The following is a 22,604-nucleotide window of genomic DNA, read 5'->3' on the forward strand; positions in this document are numbered from 1 at the left end:
CACAGACCATTAGCTGCATGTGCGAGTATAATGTTTTTACTGTTTGGGAGAGGTTTGCTGGATCCAACAGGAAATCAGTCCTTCCCTTGTTTACCTAAACTGCCATGCCAAGATATAATGCTCCCTTTGCCTGATGAAGGAGTGGAGAAGGTAGAAGAGAAGGGGGAAGAAAGCACTTCTTTGTATTCAGAGAGGATAGCTCAAGATCATGTCCCTTTTTACCCCGTAAGGAGGGAGGGGATAGCTCACATGCCGTGGGGAGGGGTGTACTGTTGTAAATCTGCCCCATCTGCTACTGTTCATTTCAGCTTTGCAGCCTCAGTTGTAAAAGTTTACGGTCCTTGGGCTTTTCCTTCTTGCCTCCTCCCTTTTGTCCCTTAACCTTTCCAGCCCACGTTTCAGCCCTGAGCCTGGGGAGAGAATTGGGAAGCAGACTATAGTCTGCTAACATCAAAGGCTGATATCAGAGAAGTGTGGTGGGACTGTTGTGAGTAGTATGTGTGCCCCACATGTACTAGTTACCAGCTCAGCAAGAGTGGAAAAGGTTAGATTTCATGGGCTGGGGACCCCAAAGAGTTATATAGCCAGTCTTGTCTTTGTAGCTGTCCATACTGAGCAACCTTTATTGGCACTAGGGCATCAGACCTGTAAGGATCATCTCTTAACGTGTATCTAACTTATTCCATGCAAAGTTCACTCCAGAAACTTGGTTGAGACCTGAAGTTGAGGCAAGTCCTGAGATGCACAGTGATCTTGAGGGAGATTGGATTGCCTGCCAGGTGTATGGCATATTTTCTCCTTGGCAGAGGCCCTGGCAGGGGCCGGGGTCCATGTTATCGCAGCAGCCTTTCTGCTTGGACTTCTCTTGCTGCTCTGTAGGAAGACCCTATCTGGCCACTTCTGCAAGTCCTGCCCCTTCTCAAGCACTCAGTAATTGGTGGTGTTGGCCCATCAGGAGATAAGGGGATGCCTGAGGCCTAAGCTTCCAGGATATTAGAAACACCCATATGTGCAGTAGGATAAAGCTAAAGGCACTAGAGCAGACTCTTAGAATGACAGGTGAGTTCTAAATGAGCGCAGATCAAACAAGGGATTCAATTCATCAACTTCTCTGCCAGTTGTGACTTTGACACAAGTTGTGTTGCTTTGAGCTTCTTGCAGAGCTAATCCTGCCTCCTGTGTATTTCTGTCCTTCGTCTTCTACTCCAAGACTTTTGCAAAGCACCGTTTAAATGGGGGGTTGGGTCACAGCCCATCTCTAAGGAACTGATTGCTCCTGAGCCAAGAACACTGGGGCAAGATCCGGGAAAGATGGGGTCTCCTTGTGGAAGAGCAGCTCATCTGAACAAAGCCTAGAGGCCACAGACCGTAGACCAAAGGCCTTTACGGGACAGGCCCAGAGTCATCCTGAGGGAGCAGTACCATTTTCGTTTGATGATCTTGCCATCGAAGGGCTTCCTGAGCAGTTCTTGGTGCCACTTGGCACTGGCCCCTTTCCTTCTGAGTTAGGGCTCTGTGAAGGGCATGGCTCCAATAAGCTGAGGTATCTGGTGTGTGGGCAGCAGCCGGAAGTGTGCAGTGATGGCCTCAAATGAGGTTGTTCCTGAGACGCTGCTCCTGCTCCAGGGAGAGCTCTGCATTAGCTCGGTAAGAATCTCCTGTGGACCAAAGAAGAACAGGTAAGTAGCCAACCCTACCGTGCTCTCATTCCCTCCCTAACAGCTTCACTCACTCACTCACTCACTCACACACACACACACACACACACACACACACACACGCACACACATTCTGCCCTGCTCACCCTTTACATTAGGTCACTCATGGGCACAAACACCAATCCATTTTGTAGAAAGAGACCCTGACGTGTAGTTTCATGGACATAAGAAAGGATAGGCTACTGAGTGGAAAGGGTTGTGCTGGTTATTCTTTTTTGCCCGTCCTCCATCCCCAGATTCCTTCTCTACCCTTTTTGTATTTTTTTGTGCTCTACAGAATTGGCCCCTGGAAACTGCCTCACCCTGGCCCCGAGCCTCTGGTCTCTGATTTAGGTCAGTGGGGAGCAAGAGCAGGAGATCAGCAGATGGCAGGTGGGAGAGGCTGGGGTATTTCTTCTCTGTTCTGTGGTGATGGCCTCATCAGCTCCCCCTGACCCCAAGCGCGAGCTTTCTCCTGGCTCCTTCCGGTGCCCCTTCAAGCCAAAAGGTGTTAACAGTTTTCCACTGTTGCTATCCTCTCATTTCCTTAGTCCTATTCACATCTAATTCTTTCGTCCTATTCACACACTATATAAATAGTCCTTTCATGAACTACCTTTGTACTCTTACCTGGTTTGCCCTAGCTTTCTGCAGGGACCCTCACAGTGGCCAGAACAGCACTATTTTTCTTTCCTCCCTCACCGCCTGGACCCCCAGCAGCCTGCTCTCCACTGTGCAGTCTGAGGTTCCAGTTCCGATGTCTCTCACGTCCCTGTCTCCTTTAATGGCAGCAAAATCAACCCAGTCACACAATTTCAAATACTTGGACTATTTCCTCTTACTGTCTTCCATCTGTTGCTAGACTCACCTTTTGAAACATAAATCTGATCTTTTTGCTCCCCTTGACTGAAATTTGTCAGTGGTTCCCAGAAGCCCACAGGATAGTCGTCCTCTTAGCAAGAACCATCATAACCCTGCCCACAAAGAGCTTTAGCGGGTTTGAAGTATATAGCTCCATTTTAAAACAAAGAAAACGTTTTTGTGGTTGAGATTTTCCTTCAGTCTTACAGCTCTACAGAAAGTGGTGGACTTAGACTTAATTTTTTTTAATGTTTATTCATTTTTGAAAGAGAGCCCAAGCAGGGGTGGGGTGGAGAGAGGGGGGTACACAGAATTTGAAGCAGGCTCCAGGCTCTGAGCTGTCAGCACAGAGCCCGGCACGGAGCTCGAACTCACAAACCGTGAGATCATGACCTGAGCCAAAGTCGGGCGCTCAACCGACTGAGCCACCCAGGCGCCCCTTGACTTGGATTTAGATCCCGATGAAGCCTTGTCCCCAAATCCAACGAGGCCAAATCCTATGCTCTTTCTCCAGTTCTTCCTTTCTTCCCTGACTTCTGCCCCTCCTTTTGAAACCCAGCTCAAATGTCACTTTCTCTGGGAAAACTTGTTCACCCCCAGGTCGTTGCTTTCTCTCCATGCTTGCTCAGCATTGGTTCATACTGATTTGGAGTACTCAGTATTAGGGTTATCCATTTGCATGCCTGCTTACCCTGTTCACCACTGAGCTCCACATTTTACTTCTATTTATTTTCCTAGTGCCTGGCATAGTGTTCAACACAGAAGTGGGTCTTAAATGTTTGCTGACTGAATAAACCAGTCTTGCCCCACCTTACCCCATATGTGCAAAGGTGTGAATGCAAACACCCCATAGCAAATATAGGCATGTCATAACTTGAAGATGGATTGCTACTTTCCTTTACAGACCAGGGGAGCAACCACCTCCTCACTCTGTCCCCCACTGAATCATTGCGTCTTCCTCTGTCCAATTCTACCAAAGTTGCAAGTGTGCTGAGCCCTATTCCCTGTGGCCTATGCTGTGCTCACAGCTGGGGACAGCAACCCAGCTGGCGGACTTCCACTTTTGCCTGTGAGGCATTCAGCTTAAGGTGGGGACAGCTAAGAAAGACCATGTGAATGGGGGAGTGAACAATAACGGGCCTGGCAAAGAGAAATCTTGACTTGAAGTAAGAGAAAAGACCCCCGGATAGATGGGGGACGGAGTTTATAATCCACGCCACCTTAAGGACAAAGAGGGACACAGAAGTAGTTACTGGGTGAGGCTGCCGGTGGGACCAGCTGGATCTAGAAATTTACCTGGGAAGATGTCAAAGGAAACTCCTCTCTATTCCATCCCTGACCTTCTGCACGCCCAGTCCAGTCACACACAGACATGCATGCAGCCTCCCCTGGCTCCGAGCCCACAGATGCTGGCCCCACACAGGCTCGCACTTACCTGTGTGGCAGTTGTGCAGCCAGACCCGGTGCCCGTCATACTTGCAGCGGCACCGCATCATGTTGTTAGAGAAATCAGACTCTGCCACCTCGTATTTGGGGTTCACAACCACCTGGAGTGAGAGAGGGGGACAGTTGAAAGCAGGTGATGTGGCTTCTGAAGTTGGGAGGCTGGAATAATCCTTTATATTTCCTGTCATCTCACAAAGGGTATTTCTGTTCTTCACTTCATTCGTCCTTACAGTCACCCAGAAGGCCGGCACTCTTGTTCCTATTTGACATTGTCCATTAAATCAAGACTCAAACCTAGGATCCTCTGGATCCTCATTCAGTGTTCTTTCCCCATAGCAGAGCTCCTTCAAGTGCCAGGCCTGTTGGAGACCCTATTTGTGAGACTCTCTTCCTTCATTTGACCTCAGGAAACTTCTGGAATATGTGCAGGAAATGGAGTTCCTGTGGGGAATCCCCAAACCCCCTTACCTGGAAGATATAATTCCCAGGGCCCACATCTGTGATGTCCACCCACTGGCAATCAATGTCATGCCGGTAGGTGTCCCAGCAGCCGACAGTCACTCCCTGCTCCCCAAAGTTGGCACACGCATAGCGCTTCTGCAGTCCTGTGGGGAATGGCACTGACGGTTAGTGAGGCAGTGATAGGTGCTCAGGACCAAGCATTCTGCTCAAGTTACTGTTTAATCCTCACGCCAATCGTACCATTCAAGTGCAATCAGATTAGGGACCTGCGATTCCGTTACATAACTTGCATGACTATCAGAGCCAGATTTCCTACTAACCATGAACCCAGCTCTAGCAAACCTCCATCTACGGCAGATTATTTCTTTGGATGCTCTAGTGGAAATTCCTGTTGGCCTAGGAAATACGGTTGGAAGGTTCCAGCCCTACATGCTAAGGATACATCGTCCAACCCTTTGAAGAGCCAGTGTTTGCCATGCTGTCCTTAAGGGCTGGGAACTGTGGGTATGCAAGTAGGAATCTGACGATCTGTGCCCTCAAAGAACTTAGCCCAAGTGAAATAGCCCTGCAACTACTATCCAAAATAGTGTTAAGTATTTAGAAGCGGTACGAAGTGCGTCGGGAATGCAGAGGCAGTGGACCTTCCACCTAAGATGTCAGAAGGTAAGAAACCGATCTTTCTGAATTGCCTGGAGTGCTGACTGTTGCCAGGCCAGAGTCTCCAGGTGTCTGAGGTGGCTTCATCTGAGGGCAGAAGGGAGCCTCACCCTGAAGGGGCTGAGGAGTAGAACACAAGGAGGAGATGCTGACAGGAAACCATATACCTGTGGGGCAATTTGTGTCCTCCAGGCAGAAGCTGGCCTTGTGCCCCTCAGCCACCTTGGAGCCATTGAGAGTGAGTAGGTCATAGTGGGTGAAGACCTCAATGCTGTGGTAGTGCCTGCGGAAGGGAAAGAGCTGTGAGCTTGAGAACAAGAGAGGGTCCTCTCTGGAGGAGCTGGCAGGTCAGTGCCCTTCTCCCTTTCCAACCCAAGATTAGTGGGACCCAGGGTCTACTTTCCTGTCATCCCCGCCAGGCAGCAAGGCACAGCTGCCCCCACCCTCTAGGGCGTTAACCCAGGTGAGGAGGGTAAGTGCTGCCCTGGTAGCCTCCGGGAGGCTGGTGCCTGGCTACCAGGCCTGATCGGAGGCAGCAGGAAGGGACACTTCGAGGGACCAGCCTAGGAGCCCAGCCGCTGAGGAGCGGGGCTCACTCTCCTCCCTGTGAGCCTGGGACCAAATTGCTACCATTGTTTCCAATCCAGTTCTAATGACAGCTGTGTTCATGCTGCAGGGAAAGGTGCTCATTATCTCAGCAAGGCCAAGTCCCAAAGTCGCTGCCCCTTCCACTCAGCTTTCCCCACCCTGCTGTGTCCTGAACAAGAAAATACCATTTTTCCATTCTGCCTTTGTTACAGGCATCGTCTGTCCTGTGTGGGCTGGAGACTCCTGACAGGAAAGAATGCCCATTGTCTCCTTTTAGTACAGTGTTCACACTTTTCTTTGGGGGCCTTGCTCTGCTGTGGCAGAAACCAGCAAACTTTTTCTGCAGAGCTAGCATCCTGGATGGGATGTCTATTTTGGGTCTCCAGGTTTCTAGGAGTCCCCACCTTATGTGGTTTTCAAAGACAAGGCCCAAAGTCCAATGTAGAGAAATTGTCCAATATTCCAACAGAGACCAGCTAAGCTGGCAATGACTGCTCCCCTGGCCGTTCCTGGGGAAACGCACCCTTTGAGCGCCATCAACTGGGGTACATCCAGGACAGGCAAGGGAGTGACCGGCTGGCAGGGCCGGTAGATGCTCCTGGGGCTCCCTAGTGGCTCCTGGAGGCAAAGCCAGTAAGGTGTCTAGGAAGGAAGGCTCTTAACCCAGAGTGCACACCCCTCCGGGAAAGTGAGTGGGGTCAGGGAAAGACCAGACTGGTTTGGTTCCTGGACTCTGCTTTTTGTCCCTCCAGAGCCAAGGCAGGAGCAGGCGCTAACCTGTGGCACTGGTGCCAAATCCAGCTGTGGCGGCCTGTCTTGGGACGGAAGTCAGCCCGGCCCAGGTTGTAGATCTGTGAGGAGAAGCGCAAGAGGCGCCGGTGCCCGTAGGGCCAGTCCATGAGGTCGGCAGACTGGGACAGGCAGTTCTCTTCGTGGGCACAGTACAGCTGGCTGAGCGGGCGGTCCTCCAAGTAAGCCGTCTCCTGCACCAGCTGGGCATTCATCACAAGGTCCGGAGCACCTGGGGCCACAGGAGGCACAACGCCGTGCGAAAGGTAGGAAGGCGGCCAATTTGCTCTTGGGCATAGGGAGACAGGCATGCCCCCAAACCAAGCTCTTGGAGGAGCTACCAGAAAAGTGGAGCTCTACCCAGAAGAGTAGGGAGGTTTAGGAGTTAAGACTGGGGAGTTCTAGCAATAGAGGAACGATCTATTGCCTTGGCCTGGGAAGCAGGTACAGTGTCACTGTTAAGCATGATGGCTTTGGAGCCAGGCTGCCTGGGTTCAAATCCTGCTTAATTTCTGACTGCACCATTAAGTAGCTCTGTGACTTGCTTCACCTTTTGTCTCTCATCTTCCTCATCCATGAGAGAGGGATAATAATAATGCCAATCGTGCCAGTACCTGGAACGTGCTTAGGTCATTGTCGGGTAAGCACGCAGTGGATGTAAGCTAGTCTTTCTTTTGTCAGGTGCTTCTCAGCTCCCGGGGGCCTTTGTGTAGCCTGGCTCACAGTCCCTCCTCAGCCCCGCTGCCTCCAGCTTGGCGTCCTCAGCTCAGTCACTCCCTCTGGGTCTCAGTTCCTTCAAGGAACTGGCAGGGAGGGTCGGAAAGGTTCATCTCTGGGCCTGCTCCTGAGCTCTGCCATTCTGGTCCATTCTGCTGAAGTTCTAGGCCTGTGCCTCCTCCAGAGCTCCTGTTCTAACAGGATTGCTATCCTGGGTATTCATACCAGGCCATCCCGCGCTCTCTCCTCAGAGGCATCGTGGACATTTCTGGTGCTTCTCTGTGCATAAAAGTCCCCGTTGCTGGAAAGGCTGCTCAGTGCCTCTCCTGTTCCCTTCCTGTCACAGGGGCTCTTACCCACCCCACCCCCCGCCCTTGGAAACCACATATTCCCTGTACAGAAATGTGGAGAGCTGCAGCTTTTACCATGTAACATCAAGAGAGAAAAGTTGCCCATTCTCAATGCTTGCTCTTGCAAAAGCTGGGTTACAGTTTAGATTTTTGGTAGAGGCATCCCCTGGCGGAGCCTAGGTGCTGAGGCTGGTGAGACGGGGCTGCTGGTTTATTTCAGTGTGTGTGTGTGGGGGGGGACGGAGGGTGACAGCAGGAACTGGCTGGGTTGCCAGATGATGCCTGTACTGTCACTAAATGCTCCTGAAATTCCTGTGGTGTGTTTTGGAGAAAGCCAGGCTATGCCCACTGACAGACCCTCGTGCTCCTGAGGGAAAGAAGGAGAGCTTTCAGAGAGACTGAGAAGGAGAGAGGGTAAAGGGGAAAAAAGGAGTGAGAAAAACCATGGAGGAGAGATAGGGATGGTCCCACAGGCAGCAGGTCGCCTGTCTGTGCTCAGCTGTTGTGAAGTGTCCAAAGCATTCACCAGGCAGTAGACCAGGGAGGGGGTGCAGGGTTCCCAGGATGGGGACACACTGGGGAGCAGGCCCCCAACGTGCTGTGAGCCTTAGTGCTAGGATGGCCCACTCTGGTGCCACATGATTGCAGGCGAGGGTGCACTGGACAGAGAGGAAGCCCCAGGGCTCACTGACAAAGGTCAAGGCTATCTCGGCATGCAAGTTTGGCCGGGAAGAAAGTCAAGTAGTTGCACGCGTTGGTGCCAGCTTGAGCCTTTGGACTGGCCACAGTTATCTTGGCATCGGCTTGGTTGGCAGATGTCAAACAGACGCTGCCGCCCTGAGAATCTGGGTGTGGGGGACGGACCGATGCCTCAGAACGGGCTTGGGCCTGTTGGGCAAACCCCACAGCTCCGGGGGAGGACACACAGCAGAGCCTTAGGCCGTGCACGCTCCTCACAGTTGCATTCCCCGTACAACAGCTTTCAGACTCTTCTTACTACAAGCTGCACCACGAAATACATTTTACGCCGTGGCCTAGCGCACACGTACATAATCCCAGGATGACTGCCCTTACTAAGTGTGACACATTCTCTCGTTTTCTATCCTGTTTCATTTTTTTTTTAACGGTCACGACAGGAAAATTGAAAATCACTGTTGGGTATCCTGGGGTTTTCTCATATTCTCTGTTTTAATCCTCACAATAACTCCACGAGCTGGGCAGGGCAGGGCTGGATCCTCACGTGACAGGGGACTTGGCCACACACAGCCGGTAATGGCAGAGCCGGTGCTCCAAGTCCCGCCCTCCTACCCCCCACCCTTCCAGGGTTGGGGCTGGGACCAACTCTCGGGCCCTCCCGGAGCATGGGAGGTGCGGGCTCACCAAACTGTCCCACCGGCGCTGTGAATGTTACTCACTGTCTGTGCAGGAAACTCCGGCCGAGAAGCGCCCCGCACCGTGGGAGCAGTGCACCGGCCCGTGCCGCGAGCACTGCTGCAGGGCAAGCTCTGTGCCTGAGCAGCGCACGCCGCTCATCACCACCTCTCCGGCCCCCGGCGTCCCCTGCCAGTACCAGGTGTCCTGAGAAAACAGCCAGCAGCCCCCGGTTGAGGCCGAGGGGTGCTTTGGAAGCCTCTCCTCTGATGCTCGTGCTCTAGAGCCCTGTCGGACCACCCCTGCCCAGCTGTGTCCGGCCTCGGCTCAGAAGTCTTCAGGGATGGGACGCTTCCTGCTACTGTGCACCCCTCCGAGAGCAGAAGTTTCTTCCGTTGCACTGAGGCAGGAAGATTCTTCGGCCACTGGCCTTGCCCCCACCCTGTTCCACACGGCTGCCCTTAGCTATTGGAGAGGGGGGCCCTGTCCCCTGTCCCACTCAGGTGGCCTGCCCAGTTTCTCCAACTGTGCCTCGTGTCGCCCTGGGCGGTCGGCTGTGGGTAGGGTTGGCCCCAGTTCTCTAAGTGAGGAATACCAGGCAGCCCCACCGGCCAGGCGGGCCCAATGGAGGACGAGGTAGCATCGCAGCCGCGCCCCGGCCTTGTGATTTTCTTTCCTTGGCGCCTCTCGAATCTCTCTGAATTTCCCCCAGGACGGCCACTAGCCTGGGCCACACCAGCGTGACTTCTCGGCTGGGCTACTGCCATGTTAGGTTTCCTGTATCCATGCTGATCTCCACCCCAACAGTGTGCCACACAGCACAGAAGAGATTTTCGAGAAACGTGCACTGTAGACTTCACGGTTTGCCTGCCACCTCCCTCACATATCACACCACTGGCCCTTGATAGCCCCACTCCGGCCCTGGTCCCTGATTTCCCCAATGGGGGCAAGCCTCTGTGGGCCACAGGGTCTCTGTGTGGGCTGTTTATCCCCACCCCACCTTCTCCCGGTAACTTCCAGTCATCTTTCCTACAGACAACATACAAAAGTATGTGTCTGTTGTGTGAATGTTTTCTGGCGACCGCCTTGCTCACTTTACTGACTGTCCCATGAAGCAGGGGCTACGTCTTGTTCTCCACACTGTCCCTGGCGCCCAGCATTCTATCGGCCCCCCAGTTTCACTCAAAAATTCATCACTGAATGAATGCAGGAAGGGTTAGCACTTGTAGCACAGGACGTTGGGAAGCACAACAGGAACCTACCTTGATTGCGTGGCTGGCAAAACCCAGGCCGAGCTGTCGGCAGGCCACCATGGCTTCGCTGAGCCCCCAGTGATCGCTGCATACGGCCCCCCAGCGCTGGACTCCGTTCACCTCTACCTGCACCTCCACCACACCCTCCTCAGGGCTGCGCCCACCGGCCAGGCGCACCTGCAAGGGTCACAGGTGTGTGAGGAGTACAGTGGCCTCGGGAGGAGAGGGCTCAGGACAGCCAGCCTGGATCTGCCCGGCTTAGCTCGCTGTGCAGCCCTGGGCACGACACTCCTCTGGGTTCATCTCCTCTGTTCCTTGGGGACGTTTTGCTAGTGTCTGATGTCCCTGCCCACAAGGGACACCTGACTCCAGGTGCCTCACCTGCTCTGGTTTTTGTGCTCCTCTTACCTGAAATTCTACCATTAATGATGGCTTTGCCAATGGCAAAGGGCTTTCATATCTATTGTCCCATTCACAATAACCCTGTGAGATAATTAACCCCAATTTACAGAAGAAAGCCATGATCAGAGACACGAGCAAGCGACTTGTCCACCATCCACGTCTGCAGGGCCCTTGAACTCTGACCTTCCCACGCAGCCTTGCCAGTGCCTCTCCCAGCACTGACAGTCCTGCGGCCCTCTGTCCTAGCCACCTTCGTTCGCAGCCTCACCGGGGGCCTGAGAGGCTGTGGTGGGACAGCGTATCTGCCTCAAGGGTGCCCGCCACCATTGGACATCTCTGAGGGGATGTGGGCCAGGCCAGGAGACTTCGAGGAGAGGGCTTTACAGACTGGCTCTGAGAAAGTGCCCACTGGTCTGATGTATCCTGGGGCTCTCTCTCAGGGCTTCCCATCCCCCCAGCCTGAGGTCATGCCCAAGTCTGAGCTCACCTGATTCTGGAAGCCCATGTTAGGGACGTTGCACCTGACGGCGGCATCATTCTCGTGTTGACAACCATTCTGGGACCCTTCCAGGGAGGGGCAGTCACTGAGGGTCCGCTCATACCCCCGGCAGCGCACCTCACTCAGGTGGATGGGCCCCAGTCCTACGGGGGAGAGGGAGAGGTGCTGTGCAAGGCCCCATCTCTGTAACCCCACACCTGTGGTTTCCCCTCCATAGACAGGGAGACAGACCTTCCTGTCCTGGGCCCTGGACACCAAGCGATGGAGCCACAGCACATCCAAATCCTCCTGCCCCACCCCAGGCCTCCTCACCTACCTTGGCCCAGCTGCGCCCCAAAGAGGGCCTCCCGAGCAGAGCCAAAGCCAAGCTGACGACACACAATGCTGGCGGAGATGAGGTTCCATCCGTGGTCACAGACTGTACCCCACTGGTGGTTCCTGAGCACCTCCACCCGGCCTTCACCCACCTGGGCCCCAGAGCGGAGGCGCACCTTCGGCTCCTGCTGCGAGAAAACTAGCTTCAGGGCAGGCTGAGGAGGGGGCAGCAGGCAGGGGCTGAGCCATGGCGGGGGCCTGGGCCGGGCCCCTTCAAGCTGGGCGAGCCCATGATAGGGAGTTCCAGTCCCACCTCTGACAGCTCAGAGATATTACCTCCAATAAGCCATTTTTCTCAAGTGCTCTTTCTTCATGACAAAGAACCACCACACTGGCGGTAGTAGTAACAAGGGAACCTTAGGAGTTGGGGTTCTTGGGCTTCTCAAGCCTTCCTGATCTCTGGGGCGGGGGCGGGGGGTTGTTCCTTCCTTTTGTCCAGCCCTGGCTTCTTCCCTGTTCTTTGGGGCTGAACTAGATCGATGCTTCCCAAAGGGGTGTATGAGATGATTTGAGAGCTGCGCGGGGGCATGGCATTAATTAAGCTGACTCACACAGTGGGGAAGTTACTCCTCCGGTCCCTCCTGTTTCATGGAGGAGGCCATCCCACTGTGGGGCCGCCATGTCTGTAACACCTCACCGGCACTTAGGCGTTGCTTTTTATAACAAAGGGCCAGGCTCAGGTTCAATACCTTAGGGCCTCAAATGGGTGTTAGCTACGATGTAATTACTGTTTTTATGGTTGCCTTCTATTCATGACAAGTGATGTCAGCTTTCCATTTATGGTCGGGTTATAAATGGTTCCTTTTAAATAAATCCCAAGTTTCTACCATGCTGTGTCCTCCTCCCAGTCTGCACCAATGCCTCCTCGGTGGGGGCGGGCCTCCCCTCCCCTCCCCTCCCCTCCTCTCCCCTCTGGCCTGCCCTGGAGAGCCCCTCCCCACCGGCTCCTGCTCAAACCCAGCCCAACCCACCTCTGCCCAGGATTCCTTGCGCCCAGGCTTTGCCTTCGCAGGGCGGAAGCGGGGCCCTGCCACACAGCTGACCACAGCGTGCATGCCACCCGGGCAGGCTGGATGCAGCTTGCCCCGTGCTGGAGCCACCTGCACCTGGCAGTTGGCCATGTGGGGCTCTGTCCCCAGGCAGTTGACCTGGTGGATCCAGAAGGAATTCTTCTGTGTCAGGCTCTTCAGCCTGGAAGACAAGGGAGACTGAGGGTGGGGAGGGGTTGAGGGAGCTCAGGAGTCAGGGAGGCCAAGGCACTGTGGAGGAAAGGGATACGCCCTCCCCTTCATGCCACACCCCTCTGCACCCTCCCCTAAGGATGCTGCTCCTCACCTAGACTTGGGGTCCTTCATCTTCAAATTCCAGATTTTCCTAGGTGGGAGAAAACAGGTGGGGATGGAGTGGGTGCAGGAGACCCCCTGGGCCCTGGCTCCTCAGAGCTGTTCTTGAGTTTGCACTGGAACTCTGTCTGTAAACTTGGCCGCATTATGTCAATGCTGAGCTTCAGCCCTGGCACGGGGTCTCTGCGCAGACACCGATGATCTCCATTTCCCAGGGAGAAAAGCGGGGCCCAGCAAGGTACCTCGGCTAGTCCCCAATGGGGGTTTCTTCGGCACTGGACCGCCCCTGAGTGGGCAGCCCCCAGCTCACCCTCTCCCCACATGCAGATGAAGGGGAGCCTTGAGGGAGCACCCTGAGAAAAGGGGAGAGGTCCTGGGGGGCGGGTGCAAGCTGGAGACCTTGGTGGTGGGGGCTGCCCACTCAGAGGCTATAATCAGGGCTGCCCTCCTCCTCATGGGTGCTGAGCCAGTCAGCCAGGCCCAGAGGTGCAATTACCAGGCAGTAGGGAGTCAGGGGCCCTCATCCCAGTCATCCTCAGGGACGGAGCCACGTGCGCCTGGTCTTTGGGAGCAGGCCCAGGTAAGACAGAGACACAGGACAGAGCCACCAAACCAACTGGGGGTGTGCAAGGGGGCGACCACTCGGATGCAGGGTGGGGGCTTTTGCCCTTGACAAGAAACACATCTAGTTTTCACTAGCACAGAGCTGGTACCATTTAGAGGCTGATGCAATCTTGTGACAGTTCTGTCACGTTTTTGACAGAGTATTTTTATGTTTCCTCTCCCAAATGCTGCCCCACCCCATGTCCTGCTCACACGCAAAGCAGTCAAAGCCTGGCTCAGATCAAAGTGGAGGAAATTCCCTGTGGACTGGCTCATCGAGGCCCCGGGGGCCCTACAGAGGGCCCACAGCGTGGAGTTGGCAGAGCGGAGACCAGAGCTCAAGCTGTGTATACTTGTGGACACCACCGTAAGTATCTTCAGTCAAGCCCAGTTTTTAAGCAGGGACACAGGTTTGCGTTCAGTTGTTTTCATCTGGGAAGCTTTCTGTACTACGGTCAATTCTTTTCATACGATTAGCAAGTAGAGTGTTTTTCTGTTCCGAGGTTCTTCCCAGGTTCTTCAAGTTCATTCTCACACTCCCTCTCATTATTCTGAGAGGCCCGGAAGTCCAGCCGGGACTGTTTCCCTCCCAGCCCCACACCCACGGCCATGTCCTGCCACAGACGCCACCCTGCCCAACTCCCTGAACTCTGCAAGGTCCCACATGTCACAGCCATGCGCACATACTCATACGTGTCTCTCTCACGCACAGACGCACACACATATGCTCACACGTGGGTGCACACACTCGGCCACCGCCCCACAGCCCCCTGACCCCCTCAGCTCTCCGTCCAACTGTCCTCCTACCTGTAGTAGTGACTGTTGACAGGTGCCTCGCTGGGGAAGCCCAGCATCCCACACACCACCTTGCTGTTGTTCCTGGTCCAGCCCTGGTCACACACCTGCCGCCAGTGTCCCTCGTACCTCACCTCCACTGCTCCTTCGGTCACCAGACTATGCCGCTTGGTGCTGGCGAGAATGGGCTTGAGCCGCACCTCCTCCAGCCGCCGGCCCTGCAGGGTACAGTCACTGTGGGCCCCAGGATTTCTGCGCCCACTGAGCCTGCTACAAGGTCTTCACATGGGAGAGCCGGGGCTCAGAGCACTTAGAGATCACTCCATCCAGGCTCTCAATGGACAGACCAGGAAACAGAGACCCAGAGATGAGGTCATCTGTCGAAGCCACATAGTGAGCACAAGAGAACCTTGGTTTATCTACGGTCCTCTCCTCAACTCCAGAGAGAACCAGGCAGGTCTGTGCTCCCCCTGGGATCAGGGTCAGGCCCCTTGGAGTTTGGGAGGCTTCCACTGGGCACAGAGGGGCCTTCTCTGTGTTACCCTGGGGAGAGCTGAGGATGGGCATGGACCAGCTGTTTGACACTCCCAGCAGGATCTTTGGCCCATGGGACCCCCGCCCTGGCCCTGGGGTGACTCAGACCATAGGGACCACCCCACCCTGGCCTGCTGCATTTGTGGGCCAGGGCCAGCTGTCCTTAGACTGGGGCTGCCTGGCAGTGGAGGGTAGGAGCCAGGACCTGCCCTGCCTGCTCCTGTTGTTTGGCTTGAGCTGTTTTTAGCTCGAGGTTGTTTGTGCCGGGAAGAGGCAGCAATTGTGGCCGGGCCTTGTGGGTGAGGCAGCCCCTCATCCCTGCTGCCTCCCTTGTGGGGAGTAGCTTCAGCGATCCCCAATAGGCCCAGCCTGAACCCCCAGCCTGCCCTGCTGTAAGCTGGGCCCTCTGTCTATGCACCTGTTCTGGGCCACCAACATGATGTGGGGTTCCAGGGACGCTTGTCAGCCCACTCTGCTGCTTTTCCCTTCCCTCTTCCTACAGGTTCATCACCCATCCCGTGACCCAACACTTGGCTCCGGCCAGGGCCTGAACAGCCTCCTCACCTGGGGTCCAAGGGCATTGGAGACCCTCTCAGAAAGATAGCCACGCTGGCGCTGGGGGTGACACACCACCCCAATGTCCTCCGAGTGACTGCAGTCACTGACACCCCAGCCGTTGGACATGCACTGGTCCAGGGAGCTCTCTGTGCCCATACAGCGCACATTGTCCAGCCAGATGGGTCCTGTGGGCAGGAGACAGGTGATGCTTAGGGACAGAGAAGCAAGTCACAGGTTGTGCCTCCTTCATAGGACCCCACAGTTATCAACTGTCTTCTTCCAGAGCCTGAGTAGAAGTGGGGAAGAGGAGTTGGTTCTCTTGGGATCTTGGTATCTACAGCCCTACTTGCTGCCTCCTTTTGGCAGCAGGTCCTATAGAATCTGTTTTTGGAAAATGCCAGGTAGGTTTAGTGATTAGATCTATCCACCCATTCATCCATCCATTTGTTCACTCAACATTTGCTGAGCACCTACTGTGTGCCAATCACTCTGTAAGAATGGAGTAGGGTGGTGGTGGTGGTGACCTCACTGTAGGTGAGAGCGGGAGGGTCGGAGCAAGGGTCTCGTGCAGCCAGGGCACTCAGGAAATACCTCATGGACGAGGTCATTTGAGCTGGGTATTAAAGGATGGGTAGGAGTCTGTTGAAGCCTCAGGATGCTCAGCCTTTGAGAGAAACCCACTATCATCTCCTTGTCTTCCTGCTGGGCAGCACCAGGCACTCACCCTCCCCTTGGCCATACTTGGCACTGTGGGCCCAGGTCAAGGCTGTTTCAAAGCCCAGTTGGCGGCAGGCCACCGTGGCCTCCTGGAGAGCGAAGTCATCGTCACACACAGTGCCCCACTGGCCCTGGTACAGCACCTCCAGGCGGCCCTCCTCTGGCCTGCTCCCTGGGCCCACCAGCCGTAGCTTCGTGGTGCCCAGTGACTGTAGCCTGCAAGGAGGGGCCTGGAGCAGGAGCAGGAGCAGCATGAGCAGGGAGAGGGCAGCTGGTAGGGACCACATCGTGGTGACTTCAAGGGCAGCTGGGGCCAAGGCACCTGAGGAATGAGTAAACGTGACAGTGATCACCACCTCTACCCCTGACAGTGATCACCACCTCTGCCCCTGACCTAGGCCTCTTCTGCTGGCTGTCAGGGACAAAAGACGGCAGGGCCCCTCCAAGTGTGTGTGTGCATATGTACATGTGTGTGTTGTGGCATCGGTGGAGTCTGGGCTCTGAGATTAGGCAACTTGGTCTAAACCCACTGTTCACTGTCCATGTGACCTTGAGGAAGTTTAACCTTACTGAGTCTCAATTTCCTCATCTGTAAAGTGGGGATAATAATCCTTGTCTCAGTGTTGAGAGTGTTAAACACTGTAGGTAAAGTGCTTAGCACAAACCTACCACACAGCACTCAGTAACTAGCTGTTCTCGATACAGTCCTATATGTTGGTAGAAGGGGTGGCCTACCCTTTGAGTCATAGGGGAGTCCCCAGGGTGCCCTCAGGTCCAGAATAGCTACCCCAGGGGCACGACTCTTGCACCCTGGCCACCCTCACCATGGAAGGCACATGGAATGCTAGAGGGGAAACAGTCATTTGAGGGGGATCCAGGCCTCTACCACTCATTTGCTGTATGGCTTGAGCAGGTGTCTCAAATTCTCCAGGTCCTAATTCCTTATTACTAAAGTGACAAAACTAAGCCAAAAATTGTCTAATACTTCCTCTAGCTAAGATAGTATATGATATCCTCAATCTCTGGGTCCATCTAGACACGTGATTCACTGATTCAACAAACATTTTTGGAATACTTGCCTCAGGCCAATTATTAGGCCAGATGCCAGGACACAGAAGAGAAGACCTCAAACACTTACCCCCTGCTCTCATGAAGCTCAGAGAAGGGGAAGCAGGGAAGGCTCTCAGAGAGGGGATACTTAATCAGGGCCTTGTTGGCTGAATAAGAGTTCTCCCTCTGTGGGGAAAGGGGTATTGCAGGTAGACAGAAGAGGGGATAAAAGAGGAAAGAGGGCAAGAGCAGAAAGCGTCCTCTCTTTCCCCAGTACTGTAGTATTGGAGGCCTGGAGGGGGCGAGAGTGGAGGCACAGGCTGGGGCCAGATAAGCAAGGGCCTTGGGCACCACGAGAGGGTTGCTCTTCATTCTGTAGGAAGTGAAGGGCCACGGGAGGGTTTGAGGCAGTGAGCACACACCAGAGACAGGGTTCCTGTAGTCACGTCAGGTGCTCTTTGGATCCCTAGAGGGGGCTGAGGTTAAGGGCTGGCCTTCTCCCCCTCATACATTAGCAGCCTGGGTCCCGGGAACAGGGTAGAGGAGGAGCAAAGGGGAAAGCGTAGAGCTGGTTAGGGCTGCCAGAGTGTCCACAGCCACCAGTGCTGAGGCTCCTCCACCGCCAGGCTCTGCAGCTGGTGAGGGGTTGAGGCTGGCCTGGAACAGGGTGGAGAACGTTGGGTCCTTGACTCCCTGTTCAGTGCTTGAGTCTTGAGAGAGCTCGTTCTGGGGAGACCCCCTCTTCCACGGTCACCGCTGCCACTAGGAGACTGCATAGCCGGTCAGTCTCAGCAGGGAGGGCCTCACAGGGCCCGCGCCACTCCTGTCCCCACAGACTGGTAGTCTGGCTAGGAGTCAGTCCTTGCTCCTTCCTGCACACAACCCCACCCCCTTCAGCCACTGATCCTCCTGCTTTGGTGAGCCCAGAGCTGGGTGGAGGGGGCTCCTAGGAGTGTACTAGATGGGCTCAGGAAGGATGCTCCATGGGGACGGTGCCCCCAGTGCCCAGATAAGTGCCAGCTACGTATGTAGGTGACACCAGGAAATATCACAGCCGCATGGATGACACTGCACAGCGTGTACACGTACAGACCAGGAGTCAGACCACCTGGGTTCACATTCTACTTCCAACAATTAGTTTCTGGGTCGTCTCGGGCAAGTGATTTAATTTCTCAGTGCCACAGTTTTGCTTCTGTAAAATGGGGATCGTAAATAGCACCTACCTGGTGGGATTCTTGTACAGATTAAATGAATGATGAATACATGTTAAACCCTCAGAAGAGAAGCTCTCCATTGACAGGTAACTATTATCAACAGTAACTGTAACAGCCACTATAGAACCATTGGTCTGGCTTGGTCGCAGCCCCTCTTGGATAAAGGAATGGAGGCTACACCCTAAGTCATCAGCAAGTCCCCGGTACCCTTCTTTGTGACATTCTCCAGATGTGCCCCTTTTCCCTCGGAGCCCAGGTTCTCCTTGCTCCCCTCCCTGGGGCGGGGTATTATCTCCTCTCCATCCTCACCACTAAGTCTCTTCCCACCGGGATCCCTCCTGCACTTCCTTTCCAGACTTAAACACTGTTTTCTTCATGTGACTCCCCACTCTGGGGCCTGTGGGGCTCCTGACCCACTGTCACCATGAGCAGCCTGCTCTCTGCTGCTTGGGGTGTGCCATTGCCTCCTCTGAGCACCCCTAAGGAGGAGGTGGACAGCTAGGGACTGAGCCAAACCCAAGTCACTGTGGGTAGGGACCTTCCACAGATGGTGAGAGGGTGACAAGGACTGGGTTCAGGGCCCTCCAGCTGTTAGGACCCACTGGGGCGGACCTGAGAGATGACCCCGCCCCCTGCCCTTGCCCCCATCCCCTGGGAGCCCTCGCTCTGCCACCAAATGGCTATGTGACTTGAGTTAGGGGCTTCCCTCTCTCTGGGACTCAGATGCAACACCTATAAAATGAGGGTGTAGCACCAGGGGTCCTGCTAGTGATGGGCCAATGGGTGGGCCAGGCAGGTCTGCTAGTGTGGCTTGTGGCTGATGTCCCACAGCACCGTGGAGAGCTTACTGGAGGCTGAGCATAGTCCAGGGCCGGTAGGCTCCCTCCTCACCAAGGGGCCTGCCTGGAGGTGGGGACAGGCTTCTGCTGCAGGACCCAGGGATGGGGGCGGGGCGAGGCTTGCTGCCAGGAGAGCTCCCAGGGGGGTAGATGGGGCCGAAGCAGGAACTGAGAGTCCCTCCTCCCAGCCTTCCCGCCACTGCAGGGCCCCCTGTAGTTTCTGCTCACCCCAAACTTGCCTTCTCACCATTCTCCAAACATACGCTTCCATTCTCTGCTTCCACATCCCAAGCCTCTGCTCTCACTGCCCCTTCTATTTGGAATACCCTTCCCTCTGTCCCTGATTGTTCAGTTCCGACACCCAGCTCAAATGCTGCCCCTCCACAGAGCCCTCCCGGGCCCTCACCTTCCTAGCACTCTAGGTGTTTGCTCCCTATCTCCACAGCCAGCCTCCACAGTGTCTCCCCGGAACTCTTCCTCCAGTGCCCAGCACAGGGAACAGGACCAGGCTGGGAAACCTCCGTCAGAGAAGGAAACAGCCTCAAAAGTGGCAGTTCTTTTCGCAAGCGAAGGAGAAGGGCACAGGGTAGGAAGGTGGTGGTAGTGGTGGCAGGCGGTTAATAATAATAATTAATTATTAGAGTACATTTAAAACTATCCATGGAATACTTGTCTCTACTTTATAGATGCGAAGCTGAGGCCCAGAGAAGCTAAATAACTTGCTCAGCTGGGATTCAAACCCAGGAAGCCAGGCTCTAGAAGCCAGGCTCTCAGCCACAAGAGAGATGGACGCCGGAGGAGGAGGGGAAGGAGGAAGGGAGGCAGGGAGATGAATGAAATTCCACCCTGGTGCTGGCTGATTGATGGCCCAGCCGTGGTGTGAGGGCACCGGGGTTGGTGCCAGCACTGAGTGCAACCAAGTGACAGATCCAGGACCTTGCCAGCTTGAAGCGGAGAGGCACCTGCTCCAGGTGCTACCAGGGGACTCTGGCACCTGGCCTGACCTGGCCCCTCTAGGATGGGCTGGAAATGCTCAAGGGTGTTCTGGAGAGAGCATGGGGTGGGTGCTGCCCTCATGGGCACCAGCCTCAGGGTCACTTGAAGCCCTTCTCTCTGGCTTTTGGGGATGGGGTCCCTCCCTGGGATCACTGATTACGGTGACCTGAAGCAGTGCCAGCAAATGGCTCTGAGCTCTACCATCCAGGCACAGGGCGTGTGGCAGTCAAAGCCCTCTGCCCACCCTCATCCTCTGCCTCCCCACCCCCTAGCATAGCCAGCTCTGGTTTATTTAGTTGAAGAGATTCGCTCCACCCTGCCTCTTTGTCCCCCAAGTCACAGGAATGACATGGGAACCCACCTTGCCCCTTCCCCTGCCTCCTTCCTGGGTGAGAGGGCAGAGAAATGGTTACACTCAGCGTGTTCACAAACAAGACACGCAAGCACCCCAGGCCAGGGCGCACCACCCCGGGCGGGCCTTGGGCCAAGCTCCCTAATTTGGTCACTTCCACTGGAAGCAGGTTGGTGAGCTACTAGGGGGCTAGACCAACTGTCCATGGGACCCCTATCCCTCCTGACCCCAGCCTTCAGGTACCCTCAGAAGCTTGAAGCCCCACAGAGAGACAGAAGTGGGACAGACAGGACGGCAAGAGACAGACCCGGGGCCAGGGGCCAGGCGCGGGGGGGGGTGGGACGGGCGGGGGGGGGGGGCTCACCAGCTGGAGCACGGACGGTCGGGCTGGGGCTGGGGCCGGACTCCGCGGCCGAGCAGCGCTTACGGGCCTCCCTGGGCGCCCTGGGGCCTTTTTATCCGGCTGCTGCCCGCGGGCGCCCCCCACCCGGCCGCCCGCGGAGGAGGCCCCACAGGCCCCGCCCCCGGGCGGCCCTGTCGACGCGGGAGCCCGGCCCTGTCGGCCCCTTGGCCCTGAGCCCCCCGCCCCCCGCCGGGCCGCGGGCCAACGCGCAGCGGGCGTTCACACGCCTCTGGCCCGGGAAGTCCTGGGGTCATGAAATTGCAGGGGGCAGCGGGGCGTGGGGGGGGGGGGGGCCGGGAGGGCTCAACTGTTTCCCCTGGAGGAAGCTGGCGCGCTGCAGCAGGAGAGACTGTGGGAGGATCAGAGTCCCCGCGAGAGACCGGCGGCGCGGCACCAGCGCGGTGCGTTTGCCTGGGGGTGCCTGTGGCCTCGGGAGCCCCGGTCCCAGGCGCAGTTTCCTCCTCTGCAAAGCCGAGTGACATGCCTGCCCCCCAGAATCCCCCCATTTAGTGAGTCGCTGGAGGTGTCAGTGCCCAGAGCACAGTATCCTTCACAAGGGAGTGCCTCACTGTCATAGGGACCACTAGACTCCCTTGGTCGGGGGGCGGCTAGCGAGGGAGAGGGGCGCTCAATTCAAGGGAGCTCCGGATGGTGTGGTGTCTGGAGTAACAGGTCCACTCCTTTGCCCTGGTCCCTTTAGATTTATTGAGTATTTCGTGGACACTAGGTCTCTGTTCTGCCCATTGTACAGTTGTGAACGCTGAGCCCCAAGAGACACAACCTGCTCCCCCCAGTTATAAACAGTAATTGGGAGAACTTAAATCCTCCTCTACAACTCCTTACAGAGTTGAATGAGGCAAGTCCTGGCCCTTGACAGGCCCATAGCTGGAGGGTAAGTGGTGTGTGTTTGTGTGTGTGTGTGTGTGTGTGTGTGTGCGCGCGCGCGCGCGCGCGCGCCCCCCATGGGGAGCAGGGAACTATAGAATAAGACAAAAGTAAAAAAGGCTGAAAGAGGGGAGTTCTATCACCTTAATTGAGCTCCCAGGCACCTGAATCCCAGCCTCTTTCCTCCAAATTCTTTCCGTTAGTCCTGGTCCTTCCCAGTGCCTCAGTGCCACCCATCTATAAAATGGGCAGAGAGTTCCAGCCTCCTAGCTTCCTCCCTAGGTCCAGATCAGTACAGCCTGGTACCCCCCCTTCCCCCAACCTTGTCTGAGTGTCCTTCCAAAGCCTCATTCAGCAGATCTTTATCGATTTTCTCCTCCTTGCTAGATAGGGTGCTGGGGTGCTAGACACTGCTGGGGTGGGAGGGGGCTTCCCTGTCTGGTAGGGGAGGCAGACCTGTAAACAAACACGACCACAAGGCAGAATGTGATAAGGGCTAGGATAGCAAGGTGGACCTTTCTCATCCCTGGGTGACAGCCAGGTCACACTGACCTGGCTGCTAGAGGACTACTGTCCACCCCTGGCCGCCCACGTCCCAGATGTCCCCCCAGTGCCCCTGCCCCGCCCCAACAGGGCCCAAAGCATTCCCTGCATGAATCAACAGGAAAGAATGCTCCCAGCTTTGGGTCAGTGGCAGCAGCAGCCCAGCCCCACCCCTGGGGACAATGAGGCAGCTGTGGGCTGGGGTGCCAGGTATGCCTCAGCCCCCTCCTCATGCCCAGCCACCTCTCATGCTGAGCCAGGAACAACACAGAGGGATCGGAAAACGTGGGCTCCACCTGCTGCCA

The 22,604-nt window shown here is 55.7% G+C and overlaps 1 protein-coding gene across 1 annotated transcript; it reads right to left on the reverse strand.

Moving 5' to 3' along the window:
* Positions 1–1,418: 1,418 nt before the first annotated feature.
* Positions 1,419–16,330, reverse strand: LOXL4 (lysyl oxidase like 4). The gene is made up of 14 exons (XM_049645552.1): positions 16,025–16,330; positions 15,307–15,485; positions 14,221–14,426; positions 12,803–12,841; positions 12,439–12,658; positions 11,409–11,595; positions 11,081–11,235; positions 10,201–10,368; positions 8,983–9,145; positions 6,489–6,732; positions 5,291–5,406; positions 4,473–4,609; positions 3,994–4,105; positions 1,419–1,658 (listed from the first exon to the last, which is right to left on the reverse strand). The coding sequence occupies exons 1-14, from the start codon at positions 16,302–16,304 to the stop codon at positions 1,588–1,590; spliced, it is 2,277 nt and encodes a 758-aa protein (XP_049501509.1). The 5' UTR covers positions 16,305–16,330; the 3' UTR covers positions 1,419–1,587.
* Positions 16,331–22,604: the final 6,274 nt, after the last annotated feature.

Source organism: Panthera uncia, chromosome D2, assembly GCF_023721935.1.
Source record: "Panthera uncia isolate 11264 chromosome D2, Puncia_PCG_1.0, whole genome shotgun sequence".
In the NCBI taxonomy this organism is placed as follows: Eukaryota; Metazoa; Chordata; class Mammalia; order Carnivora; family Felidae; genus Panthera; species Panthera uncia.